General features: G+C 37.7%; 1 protein-coding gene and 1 long non-coding RNA gene across 3 annotated transcripts; one reads left to right on the forward strand and one right to left on the reverse strand.

The window, feature by feature from the left end:
- Positions 1-3017: 3017 nt before the first annotated feature.
- Positions 3018-18683, reverse strand: LOC106155474 (immunomodulatory peroxidase-like). Of its 2 annotated transcripts, none has more exons than XM_087004673.1 (14): positions 18081-18683; positions 14646-14789; positions 11968-12097; positions 11277-11506; positions 10550-10735; positions 10001-10180; positions 9562-9663; positions 9103-9222; positions 6777-7031; positions 6198-6337; positions 5323-5536; positions 4920-5043; positions 4057-4344; positions 3018-3553 (listed from the first exon to the last, which is right to left on the reverse strand). In XM_087004673.1, exons 1-14 carry the CDS (start codon positions 18214-18216, stop codon positions 3328-3330), a joined length of 2475 nt encoding a protein of 824 aa, XP_086860799.1. In that variant the 5' UTR covers positions 18217-18683; the 3' UTR covers positions 3018-3327. The 2 variants fall into 2 exon arrangements, with proteins under 2 accessions (XP_086860799.1, XP_086860800.1); XM_087004674.1 differs by lacking the exon at positions 18081-18683 and adding an exon at positions 16194-16218.
- On the forward strand, positions 5473-8832 carry LOC147763526 (uncharacterized). Its single transcript, XR_015332855.1, has 2 exons — positions 5473-5613; positions 6252-8832. It is a non-coding gene; the product is annotated as an uncharacterized LOC147763526 (long non-coding RNA).
- Positions 18684-20496: the final 1813 nt, after the last annotated feature.

The following is a 20496-nucleotide window of genomic DNA, read 5'->3' on the forward strand; positions in this document are numbered from 1 at the left end:
ATTATTTATTTATTTATTTATTTATTTATTTTATTGAGATAAAATAGTGGAATGTCAATAACGTCGAGGGACTCTTTTTCTAAATCTGCTCAGTAGTGGATTGCTGTACAAATGTAAAATTTGCAATAAGGCATAAATAACCGAATGTGGTCACACATGTCACACATAGGCAGCCATTTTTTTTAAATTTGAATATAGTGCCTCGCTCGCGACGTAAGATCTAAACTTTGCAGGACATAAATTTAAACCATGTGAAATTCACCAGGCAGTTGTGCGTCAGTGCAAATGTTATGTTTAAATATGATACTAATCACTTTAAAAATATGAATTGCCCATTTAAAAAGAGTATTAGAATTATATTTATATTCATATTACCTAGTCATTCCTCAAGAGAAAGTATCCAAGATTATTGATATTGTGATCTTCTCAGGTGTGTCTGCTGAAAAAAAAACCATTTCTTATTTCTTTAGATTGAAGACATGAGAGACGCATTTGAAAGCTGATACAGGAGGTAATTATACGAGAATATTATACCAATGGCTCACACTAGTTTAAATTCAGCTTGCTTCTTTCCTTATATGTGTATAAATAATAATAATGATCCTGTCTAAAGGGGCAGTACAGTACATTAAGCTTTTAGACGTCATTTACAAGTTTAAGTATATATACTGGTTGTGGGAGTAGGGACCGGGGTAGGGGTAGGGGTTACGTCCTAGCCCCACAAGGTTTATATCGGGCATAGGTGCAGGAAGCAGGTGGTATGGGGTATTTTCCACTTCAGTAATCCAAATGTAAATTGTAACAGTGGCGGATTTAGAGGGGGGGGGGGTCCAGAGGGTTCTTACCTCCCCCTTTGATTTCTGGAAAAAATTACATCGATGGTCCCCGCCTGAAATTATAATTTTGATTAGATGAATCATAGTTCTAAACCATGCGCCCTCTAAAATACCCTTAAGCGGACCCCGAACCCCACGCCAAGGGGGGGGGGGGGGGGGGAGGGGGATCGGCTTCGCATCCCAGAACCCCCATTCAAATAAGCCTGGATCCGCACCCGAGTAGGCACCAGTGTTAAATAGTGGTCTTTTTTATTCACTTTTTTGACAGCTAATGCACTCTGTGATTTTAATGTAATTATTACGGCATGTGCGCTGATCTCATCTTTTGTCGGCCGGCGAAAAATTGTTCTGTGTGCCGCGGGCTTTAGGAAGCCTTCTTCGACGCCGACAGATCGAAGACGCCTGGAGTAGGTTAGGTTACGTGTAGGCCAGGCTAGGTGTAGGTCAGATCAGGCTAAGGTGTAGGTAGAAAATACAATAGGCATTGACAAAGACCAAACAAAGTTGTGCTATAAACTTTGGTGTTTGTATTAATTAAATGTTAACTAGCAGGATAGAGACAAGTGTGGTGCAGTGTGCATTTATCGATACACTGAACAGGATAAATAAATAGATAGATTCATATAAAGATAAATGTGTAAAAGAAAAGAAAAGAAAGAGAGGTAGAATAAAAAGATCGTTGATGTGAAAAAGGATGTATGAGAAGCAGGATTTATTTAGAAAAGGGGGTAGGAATAAAAGTTAGAAAATGAAACAAGCATCGAAAATTAAGAAAGTAACACGAATATAGTACAGTGAAAAAATTATGATTTCTTAAATTTTTTTTCTGACATTTCCAGTGTTGTGTTGCTTGTGTTAATTTCAGTGTAGGTCAGATCAGGCAAAGGTGAAGGTCAGCCTAGGAGTAGCCTAGGAGTGAGTTAGCAGTAGGGAAAGAGTTAGAAAATCAAATAGTAATTGAAAAATAAGAAAGTAATTCAAATGAAGTGCTGTGAAAAAAAATAGTGATTTTTTTTCAGTTTTTTCTGACATTTCCAGTATGGTGCTTGGATTAATCTAGTGTCGACTAGCAGATGTTAACTACAGCATTTTTTTACCAGGACTAGGGACAGGTGTGGTGCAGTGTATGACCTCTGGCGCAGGGAGCTACTGAGGGTGGAGCGGTGTTGCGGTTTGCTTTTTTTTGCGTGGCCGCAACGCACCTGCTAGTCTGTTATTTTTATAAACCCTCTCTCCTTCAAAGTTTCCGAGACTTCGTAAGTTTTGACGATGATTTGTGAGGCTTTAAATTTGTCCTTTCTCGGGTGATTGTTATGGATACTGAGGGACCATTCCCAGACCCTATCGTATTAACTGTGGATCGATCCATCTCCGAGGGAATTCTCGCTATTGCAATCAACGTAAGCGGCTTAGATGTCCGTGGCAAATGTACTCTTATCTAAAGTACTTGTTTTTATGTAAAGTCTACTGAACATTTTGAATAAATTTAAGCTCAAAATAATTTATCATTATTTTTTCATTATTAGTATTAGGGAAGAACGTTCACTGCCGTCCATTCAACAGGGCCGTAGCCTGAACAAAATGCCAGGGGGGCAGTAAGCGGACACGAGGGGGCGAAGCACCCGAGGGGGGAGGGGGTGTCCCCCTCCCACGGTGTGGAAAATTTTTAAAAACTGTATGTATAATACTGCATTTCGGTGCATTTTAACTGTTATTTATTGCTCAATCAGAAGTCAGAAATTGTGGGTTCATTTTGCCATAAGTACAGTCATTTTTTTGGCATGAACTGAGTTGGCTAAAAACAGTACACCTTTGTAAACAGATTGTTGAATAATTGTCTAGTGGCCATGAGTGCATTTTCTCACAGAATTGATACCAACTTTGCAATTTTTTTTCCCTTTGCGATTATTTTTTATTTTTTTGCACCTCAAATCCCAGGGGGGGGCAGCTGCCCCCCCTGCCCCCCCCCCCCCCCCCCCCCCCCCCCGGAGGCTACGGCCCTGTTCAAACTACACTATTATTGGCTTTATTTCCAAATTTGGGCCCCCTAATTGCACAAGTCGCTGTCTTGCCCAAATTCCTAATACATTTACAAAGGCGGATCTTTAGCCTCTGAGGGTCCCGATTCCCCTTCTCCCTTTCCTCCCCTTTAACGAAAAAAAACAAAAACAAAAAACAATGCACAAAACCGAACACCGTATTTATTTGTTTACGAATGCGATTGGCACTGTTAGCCTATTAGCCGAAAAATATTTCTACAGTGAGACATAGCCACAGTTTAATTAACTCCTTAACAGACTTATTTTCGATATAGTCAATTTCTTTCTGTCCTTTCTGTCAATTCAAATACATAGTTTCTAATTTGGTCGATACTGTATTGATTTGTTTCCATCATTAATGTGTTTTCACAGTTTATGACCTAATAATGTGGATGTTTCAATGTCTGGACAAAACTCAATTAGAATTTATTTTACGTGACAGTAAGCGCCCTCTAATAAACCGCGTTCCTATAATTGTAACCTCCTCGGCGGCGGGCATAATAATGAAGCAAGCGGCTCTGCAGGTTGTTGGAGACAGGTCTAATGGCGTGGTATCTTCTGGGGGGTTCTTCCCTCCAAAGATTCAGATCAAGGCCTGGGATCTGGCTGCAGGGGACTCTCTTGTTGTCTATATTTCCGTACAACTGAAGGAGGTAGTACCCATGTTGGACATTGAAGCTATAAAAGAAGATGGATATGTTGAAATATTAAAATATGAATGACACCATCTTAGTCCTCTAGCAAGGGTGGTCAGCTTTGTTTCATCTTATCCTTTGATCAAACTATATCTTTATGCTAACCCTTAAAATCATATACCAACTTCCTGCCACTTGGGTTCCCAGATTAAATGTAAACATATTCCACGAATTTCTTGCATCGCAAACAATACATAGCATTACTCACTGCTTGATTACCAGCGTCTACATATGAATATTTAAAGTTCTCCAACTGCTAGTAAAGTGCTTACTTATAACAGTTGCCCATTTAGTAGGTGTCCATCTAGTGGCAGGTAAGATGAGAGGCAAAGCAAATCAAGAGAGCCATGAAACCTTACGGTGGAACACATTGCTCTTTCATATGGCAATTCTGACATGAATGTGTCCTAAATGAATGATGGAAAGAAAACACGACCATGACGGCACCTTGACATTCATGCCCTACAGATAGTGCGTGCTACTTACTTTGGTGATCTAATGACATCTTCTAAAGCTCGCAACATCGTTTTAGGTTGGATCGTAAGCATACTGTCTAAGCTGTCGCAGATCATTCTTGCATAGGAAGACCTTCTCACAGAGTTTATCTGTTCAATGGTCAATCCATTTTCCTTATTTTCAAACCAGAAACGGTCGCCAACACGAAGACGTTGAAATTGTTCGGCAATTATACAGCCAAAGGTGGGACCAACACCAGCTGCAGGAAGAGGCTCTTCTAGCAAACCGCCGGTAAATGAATCAACATCATCTGGGTGACTGAAAATATCATCAACAACAAATAAAATATCATCATAAAATATCTGTCCATATTCTAAAATATTTAAACTGGCATTGTTGGATAGAATGCATTAGTGCAGTTACGTATAAAATGGGCAAACGGCACCAGAGACACGTCTGGACAAATCTTATTTCAAAGACTCCCACGGTGTGGAAAATTTTTAAAAACTGTATGTATAATACTGCATTCTGGTGCATTTTAACTGTTATTTATTGCTCAATCAGAAGTCAGAAATTGTGGGTTCATTTTGCCATAAGTACAGTCATTTTTTCAACACAACACGCCAACTGGACCTCATTTCGTAAATTTTTTTGCAATTATTTTTTTTTACCTTTGCGATTATTATTATTTTTTTTTTTGCACCTCAAATCCCTGGGGGGGGGGGGGGGGGGGGCTACGGCCCTGCTATTATAATTTACGAAACATGTTCCAAATTATTTTCTATGGATTTCAGGCTGGTATTACATCAATGTTCTACTCTATAAAAATACTCTACATCAGAGAGAAAAAGAGAGCAATGGTTAGGAATTCACAGAATGTTCTTTTTAGTTACCTGTACAGCTTAATTAGTTTGAGGACCGTGGAAGGTTTCAGTCGGAATTCTCGGGGTCCGAACAAGAAGTCATTGAAAGTCTTTGCTCTATTTCCACCACAATATTCGCGCCAGGCATTGTATCCTGAAAATTACAAGACTTAATGTTCAAAGCTACATAAATAAAAAACTTAATTATAATAATATAAGTTAATAATAATAATAATAATAATAATAATAATAATATTATTATGACAATAATAATAACAATAACAAATAACAATTCATTGAGCTCTAAATGATACACATATACATAGATATGACATATTTCTATAATGTATCAAAAACTTATGTGCTGGAATTTCATTAAGGAGTATGAGTTCTTAATTAGAATTTAATAATAGAGATTATTCTTCTCTTTCACCTGGTAAACCGTGATCTCTTCCTCTCTGTAGATTCAGTACGACAAGGTCCATCCCAAGCTGCTTCCTCCTCGGGTTTTCACTGAACAAGTGTAGAGTGACCTCTTCGGTGACCATACGGTCAATTGTCTCCATCTCAGTGTCCAAGGTACCGGACACCACAGAGTCAACACCTCCATTTTTCCAATCATACACCATCCCTGGGCGGGTAAAAATCTGTACAAGGACCAAAAAGGCATATTACAGTCATGATCAGTTAGATTAACGACGATATTTAAAGTTGGGAAATATAGGTACATGCAGAAGAAACTATAGAGACTTAGACCCCATTTCCATAGATTTTAGATCGATCTATCCCTGTTGGGAGTCTCACTAGATTACTGTCAGCTTGGCCGGCTTAAGCGTCTGTCCCGCCTACTAAAAGCTGCAAGGGGGTAATTAACTATGGTGCCCGCTCGGCTGACTGCAATTTAGCGTGAACCCCCAGGGAGTTAGGTCGATCTAAAACTTAATCTTTAGATCGATCTAAATCTCTGGGAAAGCACCCTTATACACAAGATACCCAATGGCAACTTTTGACTCTTGTCAAAAGTTAACAGTTTTAATATTGTTATTTGCAAGGTAGGCTGTACACTAAAATGATTTTATAAGATGAATTTAAGCATTGTTATCACATAAACGATGTCAAAGTCGCATTTCTTTGAGATTTTGCCTCATAATTTCTTAATAATTACCTGATTAGGCCTAAAACCCTAACGAAAAAGTCTTATGGGATCCTATAAGATCCAATTTTCGTAAGGGAACTGCTGTTGAGAAGAAATTCATACTTTGTTTTGAGTTTAATATGTGATGATTTAGAAATAAAGTTATCACTTACGGTAGACGTATCAAAAGTTTCTATAACGTTGTGATTTATATCCGTTCTTTTCAGCTTTGTGGGGATAGTGCTGTGTCCAAAGCGAAAAACTGAGGTAGTGAAAACATTGCTGATACTTGCGTCCACGCTGTCGTCATAGCCTGTACAAAACAAGAAGTTTAAAACCGCACCTTTAAAGGGAAGTACTCAACGTCTGCTTTAAGCATAAATTAGATAAATTCAATTAAACAGATTCTATACCGAGACTTTTTTTCTTCGTTATAGCCTGGGTTTAACCTTATTTGAAATACATGCCAGCTGATAGTTGATAAAATTCTATATTTGAGATATATGTAATATATATTTGTTGAATAGTATATTTTAAAGCACATGAACTGTTTTTATTAAACTAAGTAATATAACTAATAGCCCTGATATAACTAAAGTCTTTGTAATGGTAAGAAGAGACTCAACTAACTCTGTCATGGTTAACCAGGAAACTAATTTAACTTCCTCATAAAAAAACAAAGTACATTTGTGTACTGAAGTCTAAACAGCCTTTATCTTACGTGATATAGGGCCATCAAAATGTTTAATCACCTTTGAAAAACCCGTCCTTCAAAATATTCAATTGATATAATTGCATCAATTTTGGCCCGACAATGGCCGGCAGGAAATCCTGATACACGCAGTTCTGCCACTGGGCGATGTTGATCCTGCGAGCCTCTTGGAACAATCGCTCACCATCCCAGTGAGGGTTAATACTGTGCAGTCCATCCACTATCCGGTTGTGTTCACGAACAAGCATATGGTGATAACATGACAGGATGACGTTTTCGTTCACACGATCGTCACCTAAAATGAGAGACCGCATATCTGTATCTATTCATTTATCTAAACATACAGAGGAAGACGCACATCAACATAAATGCGTACGTATAATGTGTTTTAAGGGCTCTTATATAAACTAAAATACCGGACGTAATATCGTTTTACTTTTGTTTACTTTTCTCATACATTTGTAGTACAAATATATATTCAAAAGACCTGTACATTCAGAATTATTGTTAACTTTTGTTTCTAATTGTATAAACTATTTATACTGCAAAAGTTCGAGAGAGAGACAGAAAGAGAGAGAGAGCAAAACAAAACACGTGTTATAGACCTAATAACTGTTTGTATGAATTTAGCTTTTACTTTGTTATGGTTAGTTGAAGCGCGAGATATGTCGTCATTCACTCTCAGTGTTAAAGTGAACGCCTATAAAATCCAATGAGAAACGAGAAATGCATTTATGCTGTACAGTATAATCAAATAAAATGCACGTAACAATAATTTGTTCCAGTTGTATTATCAAATGCTTTAAACTTTCCAGTTGCCATCCTTACCGAAAAACTACAATTAAGAGAATTAATTGTATTTATGTAGCAAATGGTTTGTTTTAGTGGTGCTATTAACTTTTTGGTAATACATCAACGTTTTGTTTGGGTCTTGTGTCTGCACATTTTGACCTTAAGTAGTTGACCAAGACAAGGTGATAACAGATGTCCAGGGTTAAGGAATGTCTTAGCTGCTGTGTATCAAGGCACACACAAGTATATTCTATGAAAGATGTTTTGGAGATTATTCCATCGAGCTGCATTCAGTTAGAAGTCATTCAGCTTTGTAGCTGCGGATATATTTACCCGCAGTTTTAGCAGCTACACTGTATTATTACTTACGTTTCTTTATTGTTATTTGTACACCCTCCACCCTCCCCTACCACCTGCCTTCATCCTTGTGGTGTTTTTAACACTTAGACTTATTTACTTTCAAGCGGCACCTATTTGGACAGTGCCACTTTGCCTCTGGAAGGCCTGCTAATCAGAGGCATATGAGTTCAGTTATTCAGGAGACAGTTAATGCTCTCCATCACTTTTCTGGTAAAATTCACAACATTAAGAAGTGCATTATTCAGGAGTAAAAATTTTGAGGTGATGTTTGGTATACTTATTCAAACCCCCCCCCCCCCCAATATTTTTTTTTCTCTTTTCATGACTACTGAAGCAGATTTGAGCATTGGCTCAATGTAACATGGTTGTATTTATGCTTGTTAGCTATAACTCATTTGGCACATTAATTAGTCATTTCAGTTTATCTGGTTATCATTTGTTTATTGATATATATCATACATGTGAGATTATTACTTTAAAACTATAGTTAGGTAAATGTACTATGCAGGGCATATGTGGCAGTACGTAGGCCAAGAGAGACAACTCTATGATTGGGCTGTCAGAGCAATGAGGAAACCTACGTCCCCGTCCTAAAAAGGTAGGGGTTGCGTAGCTCGCTCTCAGCCTAGGCCGGCTTTAGAATGTGCCTTTTGCCTTTTATTTTCATTTGCGCCAACCATTTGCGCCAACTTTTTGCTCCTATAGCTGTTGTGATTTCTCATATTTTTCATAAGCCTTTTATTTTCATTTGCGCCAATTTTTTGCTCCTATAGCTGTTGTGATTTCTCATATTTTTCATAATTAATCCTGGTTACATTTCATTAACATACTTTATTATTTTTATATTTAGCACTTATATAGTTTGGGGGATGTTTATTATCTCCCCAGTTTCGTAACTTTGTATCTTATTAGTTTTCGTCATTAATAAATGACAATTTCAGTCATATGGACTTATCCTACTTAATTTGGAGCAAAAACAGAGCTTCGTTGTGCTTGTGAACATTTGGCTACATAAAATTAAATTTAAAAATGCTACATAAAAATGCATGCCTTTCATTTTGGCTGTCGTCTTCACCTTGTAGCTGTAAATACTTCGGTCTTCAATTTCGCCACCGCTACACACACACACACACACACACACACACACGGACCAATATACACATGCAATACTCATAGAAAATAATAATAACTGACACAATTTAAACGGTTCTTACCTGCCAGGAAGCATCTAACACTTCCTGCTTCTTCTCGGCACGTCTCGTCATTCCTGACCGGCAGGAGCGGTTTAAGGGACGGCACAAACGGATGGGGCCTCATTTCCAATTTCCCAGTACCTGAAATCAAACAGGTGCAGGTAGTTGAAATACTTCAACATTCACACACACACACACACACACACACACACACACACACAGGCCTATAATCAGTCATAGGAGCCTCTAGTATTTTTTTTTTGCACAGCTGAGGAATTATCGGGATAATCATTTTAATGCACGTTTTAAAAATCTTTTATTTACATTATTAAAATTCAGTCAGAATTAAGAACTGGAATTCTTTAATCTATCGCGTCATACCTCGGCGTGTCCGTGCCATTCGCATTTTTTTGTTTGCTTGATTCTTATTAACTATGTGCACATTTGGTGTATCTTACTCAAGCTGTTAATTTCACTTACTCCTGTCCTTAGCCCTTAGTTTTTCCGCCTCCTCTTTGGTGCTACCATACGCCTGGGAGAGGTCAAGGTATGCTGTGATGGCATTTTTTTGCTCACGAGGACCTGGTTATGTAGACAAATATATACCCAGATGTCATGTGTACATTGTATCACTATGTGTAACGGGGGTATTGCAAATTGTTATCCCTAAATGTATAGTGGCAGATAACTGGTGCTGTTGTCCCCACATTAAATATTAATTTATTTTCGCATGACAAAGTAACTTAAGGGTTTACAACATGGCCTATCTTTGCGATTAAAAAATCATAAACCATTTTAACCACCCTATGGGTGGACTTAATCGAAGCGGATTTATGAACAACAAGGTTGAAATATTTTAATATTGGATAAGAGTTATAAAGGTCAAAATAAAGTCAAAATCAAATCAACCACAACTCACCGAATACGCATCCCTGACGAGGAGCTGAAGAACTGCGGACGAACTCAAAGCATTCTTTATCGATACTGTGCACGTCGCCGTGCGGTATAGGTACAGGGTGGCACGAACTCAAGGGACCGGGGCCAAACGTGCAGTTGTCATGGCCGCATCGCACGTCAATGACATCTTTTTTGCCAGATTCTGAAAAAAAAGAGCTACCACGTGAAAAGCAATCCCAATAAGACAAAGAAAACAAGGATTTGCAATTTTTAAAAAAAAATCTGTGTTAATATTGGGGTATAGATTACAAGGTGATATACTGTATGTAGTTTGACCACCAAGACTCAAGATAGTAAAAACATAGATTTTGAAAAGCATTGTATTTGTGATACATGTTGCTTTCTCGTGTTCATGAGGAGACGAAATAAGAAGACCAAGCCAAAATAGTACCAGTAAGAGAAAGAATCTGGCACCAGAGGCTAGATCTCTCAGACAATTAATAGTGTTACCAGTGAGTCTTCTAAGACCAAGAGAATCACGTTAATGTTATATTTAGAGGTTGCTACGTACTGTCCCTTTTGAGGATTTTAGTCACTGGAGCTTTGCTTAAGTCGTGGTCCAGAAATTGTCCGAAGAAAGTGGCGGCTACTGTAATATAGTTCATTGGATTGGAAATGTCCTCATGAAGAATTCTGCTGACAAGACGGGGATTTGGTAGTGAACCTCCGTTTTTTGATCCCTTCAAAGAACTGATCCCTAGTTGGTTAAAAAAAGGAAATTATTTTAAAGAGAATAAATGTTTTTTTTTTCTACAAGGCATGGCGTTTCGACCTGTCAATTTAAAAACTAACAACCGATTTTCCCCTACGTGACCTCAAGGTTGTGTCGGAGAAATGCACGTAATGTAAACATACTCACCGTATCCCGTAACTACTTTGATGTCAAAAGTATCACAAGGACAATTGTACACGATTTCATCGTTTGACGCCTGTGGCAAATGTAATCTAGACTTTACGCTCTTTTTTCTTATGCTTTTTTATGTCTACGTTACTAGTGACAATGGGTGTCGATTCTTTGATGATTACAAGAAATATCGAAAGAATTATTACCTAATATCAAATAAATATCAATAGATATCAAATAAAAATCATGTTACACGTGATCAGAACTTGTAGAGGTTGTACTCCACACTGAATTTACCTGTACCTCACGCTGACACAAAATCATCGCGTGACCGATCTACAAAACAGCTCGTGTGAACTCGTGTGAATTCGTGTGAGAACGGTGTTAGGCTTACCATCTTGGTATTGGGCTGGCAACAGACGGAGAAGTGGTGTGAACGATTTCCCCCAGAGTGAATTGCGCAGATTGTTGCAGGATCCGTCAATTGACCTAAAGCGTTCCGAGGCATCGCACTGCATTGCGTCTTCAGGGCAAAGAGCAAGTTTGTTTTCGAAGGAAGATGGTATTCGCTCTCTTATAACCGCTGGACTCAGTTTAATTAATTGCGGTGGATGAACGCCATATCTGAATATAAGGCATTTTAAGTTAAATCAATAGAAAATAAGTTCCGTTGTAGTCCAATTTATATAATTACCTGGTAGTGACAGGGCCAATGTTAACTTACATGTACTACAGACGAAAAGAGGGATTCAAGGACGGACAGAATGTCGGTAAAATAGTTATCATTTGAGGTTAAATAAAATGTTTTAATATAGTTATTTGTACAGTACAATACAAATTTCACCATTAATAAGTAGATAGAGAAAGTGAAATTGCTAATACTTATCTATACCTGTTGTCGTTGTTTAATATGCAAGAGAATTAGGATGAGGTCTCTTTAAAATGCATGGAGTGCACACTGACAAAGAACTGCCATTTATCATCATTATCAATTGATAGTGACAAAAGAAACAATTACAACATACTTGTGTTATTTTCAGTCATCAATAACTGCTTTCACAGAAGAGGAGAGAAAATATATTTACATTCGTAGGAGTCTCCTGTAAAACTCTGTTTGGAGTTGTCCATTGAAGTCCATGTATTTCGTCTTTATGTCTCCGCCTTTGAGCTTCCTAGAAATGACTCGAAACCCGTACACGAGGGAGTTTGTGGAATCTAAGGAATAAAATATTAATGTAAAACATCAGTACTGCATAGTTTCTGTGATGATAAAACTGGTTATAAAGATGCATATTAGTCGCAGTAGCCATGTAAAGTATGATGTAAAAAGTTTACATGATTTCAATCTACCGATGTTCTTAAAAACATTGTCAGACCGCCACTCCAAACCTCTATTTTTATACAGTGGCGTTGTGACAACACTCAGTAGGGCAAAGTCATAAGGGTGCCACTTTGAATTGCTGATAAAACTTACACCTCCGTCAATCAATCCCATTGGCCACACTTGTTAACTACTCTTGGCAAACGAAATCAATTTTGACTATATAGCCTTTCGGACGTGTATGTACAGACTTGGCTTTTAATATGGAATATTAAACTTTCAAAGGTATGCCAAGGTAAAAATGTGTTCCTTTAAAAAAACTCAAATCTCATATAAGATATTTGAATAGTGAAGTGCGCTGTCAGGTATGTCGCTACCAATTAACTGACTACCATGGCTGTAGCACTGCTGCATTGCATAATATGCAGTGATTTAATTAGTGCTCCTTTGGACTGGTCAGAGATTGGTTCTGTCCAGAAAGTATCCACAAGGCGGCAAATACTGCATAGAATAATTTGAATTTTTGCATGCAAACGGTTTGCTTTGAAGTGCGTAAAATGAGCTAAGCAGTGTGTTACAACAGTGATAATCTATCCAGAATGGCGCGAAAAAGACAAGCATTGCACGACAGATTATTGTGTCACACGGAATGGTTCTCACAGTTTTATAGTGTTATGCCCAGACTGATGTACCTACTTAGAGGCCACGTCCAGTGTATGGAATACTTACCACCAGGATACAGTACTCACTGTCCTGAGGGATATATTGCTGCAAATAAACAAAGACCACCCATTCCGTTCAGAATAATGGGCAAATTGCCACCAGAACGCGTTCTGAAAGGCCCTTAGCGAACATCAGACTGGTTTTAGCAGGCTAAAATACCAGAAGACCTCTGAGGAAGCCACTGTAAACAGCAAAACATTGTCATCTGTCTCTCTAATGAACTGGGGACCATGGCTGTTTCTGGGTAGAACACTGAAACCGCGTGGATTTCTTTATTGAGGTCAGATTTCACCTGCAGTGCTAAAGTAGTCAAAGTATAGTTTACATACATCCTGAAGAGGCCTTCGACAAAGAGTGTGTCGCGTCTTGACTGAATAGGGCCATTGACAGCATCAATATTTGGAGTGGATATCACATTGGTGCCAAAACACCAATGGTAGTCATCGATAAAAACCTGAACAAAATCAAATATAGGAATAATCTGGGAACCACTTTACTACCATTTGATATGGGGCACATGAGGAACAATTTTAGATAGCACAATAAAAGTGCCGGTTCACACAGAGCACTTTTCTTTTAATCGCAGATAACTTGCAGAACCAAGAGCAGCCACCTTGGCTATCAAGATCGTCAGATTTGAACCACATGTACAGCCCGTGAGTAGGTCATTACTTACAAAAATACGGACTACTTATCCTACAAATAAACCGAACCAAATTGGACAAGTTTTGACCTACCCCTAGGAATGCCTTACCGCTTGAGAGCCCTGGTAGCAGCCAGATGAGGTCAGTCGCAACAGCGACGGTTGCCGTGACTAGACACTGACATGAGGGTCCTTTTTGGGGCGTAAAACTCTTTTACAGACGATAACTTGGAAAATGTGGAGATCCAAAATATCGCTTTTAATGGTTGTCGTATGACTTAGAATCAGCAATGTATTTCGTTTGCCTCACTGGCGAATTCAATTAAAGAACTGATGTCTCAGTGACATCAAGGAGTTTATTTAAAGTAATCAAAACACTATTTTAATCCTTATTTTTATTTATCAATCCGAAAAAATAGGAAAAATTGATGAAAAATGATTCGGAAAAAATTCTCCATATTAAATGTCAAGTCTGTATATGTACGAAGAACTTGATTAAATAATGGAAGTATAGTTATACATCCATGACTTAATGTTAACATGTCACTTAATTAAATTGCCCTCCAAGATCCAGGCAACTTCGATTTCCTTTTACACCAGTCTGGGCTCAGCCATAGCACTTCAAAAGTGAATGGTACTTAACTGCCACTTTATCTAGGAAAGTGACTTCGGAAAAGCTAGATTTTGCGTGGATAAAAAAAGAAAATAACACATAGGTTGAAGTAATTTTCATTGCGTTTAAGGTTGATTTTTGTATTGAGCGCGATAAAGATGTTAAAAACGTATTTAGTGAAACATATTTGACAAGTAAAATAGATAAATAAACATTACCTGTTTTAAAGGAACTTTAATTTGCAGAAATGGGCTTAAGAGATGGGATTAAACTGACTGGAACTTAAATGGTTTCATATCATGCTTGCCAGAGAAAACGTACCTTTAATTTCATTTAAAAGAATAAAAGGAAAACAAAGATGTATAATCTTTTACAACAAATATGGCAGGGAAACTAGTGTGTGTGTGTGTGTGTGTGTTTGTGTGTGTGTGTGTGTGTGTACCCATGTGTGCTGAACATGTACCTGAGTAATTGGTGGAAAAGAGAAGTTCTGCGTCGATTTGGTCCTGAAGGGCAGTTCTAACGATGGCATATTCGGCTGACACATCAAAGGTTCGTTCCAGCTTGTAAGTCACTTCGTAATTTCTTCCTGCAACTATGGTTAAATCTGGAAAGAAGGAAATTATCTGTTTAATACTAAATGCTGGATACAGAGGAATTATTTACACCAAACACAAAAATCACTGTTATTTATTTATTTGTGTGTGTTTCTATTTGACTTTAGTATTGTAAAATTCAAAAGAAATGCCCCAATAAAACGACACAATTTACAGTGGTCGCCACTTATGAAACAAAACACCAGAAAAGACAGAAAGTACTATATACAGAAATACTATAACAAATGCTCTTTCAGTCCACTATTACTTCTGACAAGATCATCATCTGTCTCGTATTTGGCACGAAGCCGCCGTTTAATCACGTTTTGCCTATCTATTGCTTGAAGCACGCGACTGCAACCCACTGTGTCACGAAGCTGAGAAAGGCAAGGGTCCTGCCGGCGGTTTTTACGAGACATAAAATGAAAGACATCTTTATACAGGTACAGCAGCTTGCTACAGAAAAGTCGGGTGCAAACGAGACTTCAAACTTTAAAGTGAAAGTACATTTGAACCGCGCGTCGACAGAGAGTGGATTCCGAAAAAACGCATATAAAACCATTTCTATTACTACACTTCTAATATCGACTTTAAATAATCTTTAAAATAGAGGGTATATACTTATTTATAGGTTATTTACTTTGGAATAATATATTCCATCAGTCTCATACATAGAATCACATATACATATGAAATATTAAAGAAGTTCGATCTGTGGCTAAAGTAACCAGACAAATCCAACATGAACAATTTCCAAAATAAGCTGAAGTCAGCCTTCTGACAGATACAATCGACAACAGTTGTCAAACTTGTTCTCAATCTGGCTGTTGCTGGCCATGATCTTAAACAACGCGTAGACGATTGCCCAGCCTCCAACTGAATGAATGAACATAAGCACGCACTCCCTCTCTCTTTCACATTCCTAACACACGCGCGCACGGTTCAGCTCGCAGATGGACACAATATGTCCTTGTAAAGGAATACATACGAAGTGAAGAACAAACTGCCTTGAATTGACCGGAACCCGAGCAGGACATTTAATAAATATGGTATCTATTTACACTCTAAAACATTTGGATTTTTCAGTAGACTTAACAAGAGTAAATTACAGAAATAAGGTGAACAAAATAAATAAATAGCTATAATATTAAGATAATAAAAATATAATAAAGGTTAACTTTAAACCAGTCAAATCAGTGAAAACGTTAATTAGCTTGTTGAATCATACCTGATAATTATATAGCACAAGCTGAAAATATGCAGTTCAGGGCTAATGAACACAAGAAATCAGTGACTGTAGGCAATATCAGCTCCTTGAATCCGAACCAATCAACATCCCATGGAAGATACGAAAGGCAATCAACAGCCGTCACCAGCCACCCATGAATAGGGACGGGGGTGGGTTGTCGACCTACCTGACATTTATAAGAGTGTCCTGACCGCTATACCAACTAAGGTTATTCTGATGAAGGCCAACGTCCAGGTTGGCCCCAAGCTAACGGTATGAAAATTATTTTCGGCTTGTGCTAAAGTAATTGTCGTGTATACCTGCAAATCAGCTATAAAACCTTTTGAAAAAAATGTATTTAGTTCTTATTTAAAATTGTCCTCATACTCTAAAGATTTTTAATACATCGGGGGAATGTTTCATTCATTTGGTCTTGTAAAGCTACATGTAGGTCGCCATAGGTTTTCAGTCTGGGATTACATGGCAGGGGCGGATCCAGAGATATTTTCTGACAGTCTTCCACATTATCTTTGTTGATTCATCCTCCATTTTTTGACCGTCTTCCGACAGAAAAAATTAAATGTAAACTTGAAAATCTGACCGTCTTCCGGAAGACCCAGAAGACGGTCTAAATCCGCCCCTGCATGGCGTCAGCAATTACTGATAGGGTGGCCTTAAATTACGTTTTGGAGTATAATGAATGACTTAGTCCTGTCTCAATTTTATGTACCAGTACCCCGTTTATCGCTTACAGTATATATATATCTGTCATATGGAAAAATTTTTCTTAAGTTGCCGGCCATTAAACGAATTCCAATGTGATAAATACTAAAACGCAGAAAGAAGACGTTAGAATTAATCTATATGCTTGGGAAGATATTTGCGAATTGTAATTTAGTATAATTTACTGTTATCCCTACCCGGCTTTTTACCACAATTTCTGTGACAATGGTATGACTTCTTTGTTTTATGCGATAAGTAAACCACAAAAGGCTTTTCCTTCGACATCCTTTTTATTTGTATCTTGCAACCGTTACGGCAACATAGCCGTTCTCCAATCTCTCTCTCTCTCTCTCTCTCTCTCTCTCTCTCTCACACAGCTATATCTTAATAACATGACACTATTAAACGCATTGCTTTTTATGAAAACATTTCAACAATTTTTTTGTTATCTCGCTATGTACGCATCACGATAACGGCGTATTTGCCCTCACTTATTTGATGTAAACATTTGCTTGCTTTTCAGTTATACAGTGTATCATGTCAACCATTAATAAACATTATTCAATAATCAGCATAACAATTTTCATTTTCACGTTGTAAGACTTGTATTTGTTTTTTCTATATATAATATCTTGGTAATGATAAGGGAAAAGACATAACCTTTCTCTTTGTTTGCTGAATCATTCGCAATATAGATTAATTTGATTTCTACATTAACGTGCCCTTTGCCGCACTTTTTCTCCCTTCCCAGCTCAGCTAGTTCTACAGTTTATAAAAGTAAACGACCTGTAGACCGCTAAACTAAGCCAATATTGCCCATGTGCAAAGTTTCTTTGCTCAAAGTCCACGTTTGAGAGGCCAGTGTTTTTTTTTTAAATAAATTTCTACAAATTAACTTAGTCCCTCTTCCGTGTAAAATATAACTGATGTGAGTAAACTGTGGGTAAAGTAATTCAATTTTTTCCTTAATACTAAACCTCTGACCAAAATTGGACCTTACGTAACTTAAACCAGTTATAGGTCATAGGTCAGGTTTTGATAATAAAGATGCACATCACATCATATTCTCAATTCCATGTAAGTTAATGCCCATGGTTGACCCTTAATCTAAGCTATCTAAACTGTTTCAACGGGCGCAATATCTCTCCTAGAGATAATCAAATGACAGTCAACGCCTTGATTCTATTACGTCTTATCTATAGAATGCATGTATTTTCTACTTAGAGCATCCACTCCCAAAATAAACCATAAATAATAATAACAAACAAAAGAAAAAAAAATAAGAGAAGGAGAGAAAGAAAGAGAGAGAGAGAGAGAGAGAGAAAGACCTTAGTGGTCTGCAGAAATTTACCCTGAATTATCACCAGCAGTACACACCACGACGCCGCCTGCCAGAATCCCATCGTACCGCAGTCCCTGGCACAAGTAATCTCCTCGTGTGAAGATCGCAGCTCAAATGGCTCACACAGTCGCTTGTGATGCAACATTAGTGTGAGAAAAGAAATTACCTTAAGCTTAGGTCGCGCTGGAGGACACGTTTTAAGGTCTTTGTCGTTAACAGACACGTTTTAAGGTGTTTTTCGTTTACATTTATCACGGAGTTCGCCGCAAAATTTTCCATTTTTTTAATATATTAACCTCGGATCACCTTCATTACTTCACTGAAATCTGAATTTTGACATGCTGATGTGCTTTTAAACTGTTAATATCAACCATGTCACATAAACGGAAAAAAGGGGGCGTTTCGTTTCAAAATTGAGCAAATTATGTCACCGATAACCACATTGTTTGATTTATATGCGCCATGTCGTACATCATCAAAATTCAAGATCACAACAATTAATTTTTGATAAGACCAGCAACATGAAAAATGTCATGAAAAATCCAGTTCGGTTCCATCTTTTGAATTTAAAGTGAGGTAAAATTTACATTGCAGATAAAGGGGAAAACTATGGAAAATGCGGTCAAAATCCGTTCCATGGAGAGTTTTGCACCATGTTTTGATATTCTAAAATTTAGAATATTTTGCATATTACAAATGCGTGCTGATTCTACTGGGCGACATGTCTACATGTACCACCGTAGTACGTAACATTGTATTCCATTGTATTCTTTTACCTAAACAGAATGGCTTCCATTGTTTTCTTTTACCTATACAGAATGTCGCCAGTATGCTGTATATGTACACACAATGGACAATAGAAGTGTCACCCCCTGAATCAGAGTAATCAAAGTTGGTAGATCTTGAGTAGTTACATGTATAATGCTTGGTCTACTTATAATGTGACTAATGAGTATAAAACCGTTGTACCATGGAATTGTATTGTTGGTCAATTTTGTGAAATTTGATGTTAATAAATGATACCAGGAGCATATCATTCCACAGTCATTTATCTCCCCCAGAGTATTGGTTCAGTAAGGGGTGACACTTCTATTGTCCAGTGTGTGTATTATGATTAGTTTGCTATGATAATTGTTCAGAACATTATTTGCCTATAATTCTTGGGAATAAAAGACAAAGTGTAAGCCAACTAATCAGCAAAACAACTAACTAACTAGGTTTCTATACACTGACCTAACGCGAATAAAATATCGAATTTTTTTGGCACGGGAGAATTATGTCAACTGTCGTCAAAGGGATGATGTTTCTGAGCTGGCTGGGCAGCCATGGCGTGTCACCCTCAATTACAAAGTCATTTACTTCTGAGCCCATTATGTGTGTCGGGGTATTCTTTATAATCTTAGTCATTGAGGTCTTTCATCTGGCGGCTATCAAGTCTAATATCTAATAATGCAAATAAAATCAAGTTGATCATTTTTTGACTGTTCAAGTAATAGATTTCGCCTCTGGTCCACTGTCAGGCGATGGTATTATCATAGCTGTTTTATGGTGCAATTTTGGGTAAAACTTCTCCTAAAATAGCACTGTTATGTGTTTTTAAAATTTAAAAAGCAAAGTCACTTAACTTAGTATTCCAACGCGATGACTTGGGTGTCCCGACAGATGTGAAACTTGTCCCGGACGAAAAACTTATTGATCAACTTCAAAATTTTAGTCAGATAAACAGCTATGAGTCTATTCTTGTCATGAACTTGATGCATTATTTTGGGTGTTATTCCTGTCTTCACATGCAAGGAAGGACATAATATTAAGGCTCGCCTAGCTACCACTGAGAGTAGACCACCCCTTGCATTTAGTCATATATATTTTCTTCTTTCGTCTCAGTCAGTCTCTTTCTCATTCGGTCATAGTTGGTCACAATCAGTCATAGTCATTAAATCTTATTTAGTCATATTATCGTCATTTTAGTAGCATTAAAAGTGACTTTATTATTTGACACAGGCGAGTTCAGAGTACTGGGTAACGCTGCATCATGCTACTTGGCCATTAGGTCTGAGAAACTAGTATTATGAATTCTAAAGATGCACTCACAATAACACTACCAGAACTTGAATTAACGAGAGACTTGTGCTTGTTTTACTTAAACTTGCAGTGTAACTGGTTTTCAATATATACATGTATATATATTTGTCTTTTGGTTGTAATGCATAATTTGAATAAACACCCACTCTATTCTCCAGCTTGGGATATACTTTCTCACGGGAGTGCAACACCTTCCAGATCCCACAACAAAACCATCAACTCTTCTGTGCTCGGTTTCGCCGTAGAGGCCGCGCATTTCAATATTTTTAATATATTCAAATGTGGTCTCATGGCAGGTTGCATGTTACGCATACCTGTAACAGATAGAAAAAAACAGATAGGG

Source organism: Lingula anatina, chromosome 2, assembly GCF_051362555.1.
Source record: "Lingula anatina isolate TDL-2025a chromosome 2, LinAna3.0, whole genome shotgun sequence".
Classification (NCBI taxonomy): domain Eukaryota; kingdom Metazoa; phylum Brachiopoda; class Lingulata; order Lingulida; family Lingulidae; genus Lingula; species Lingula anatina.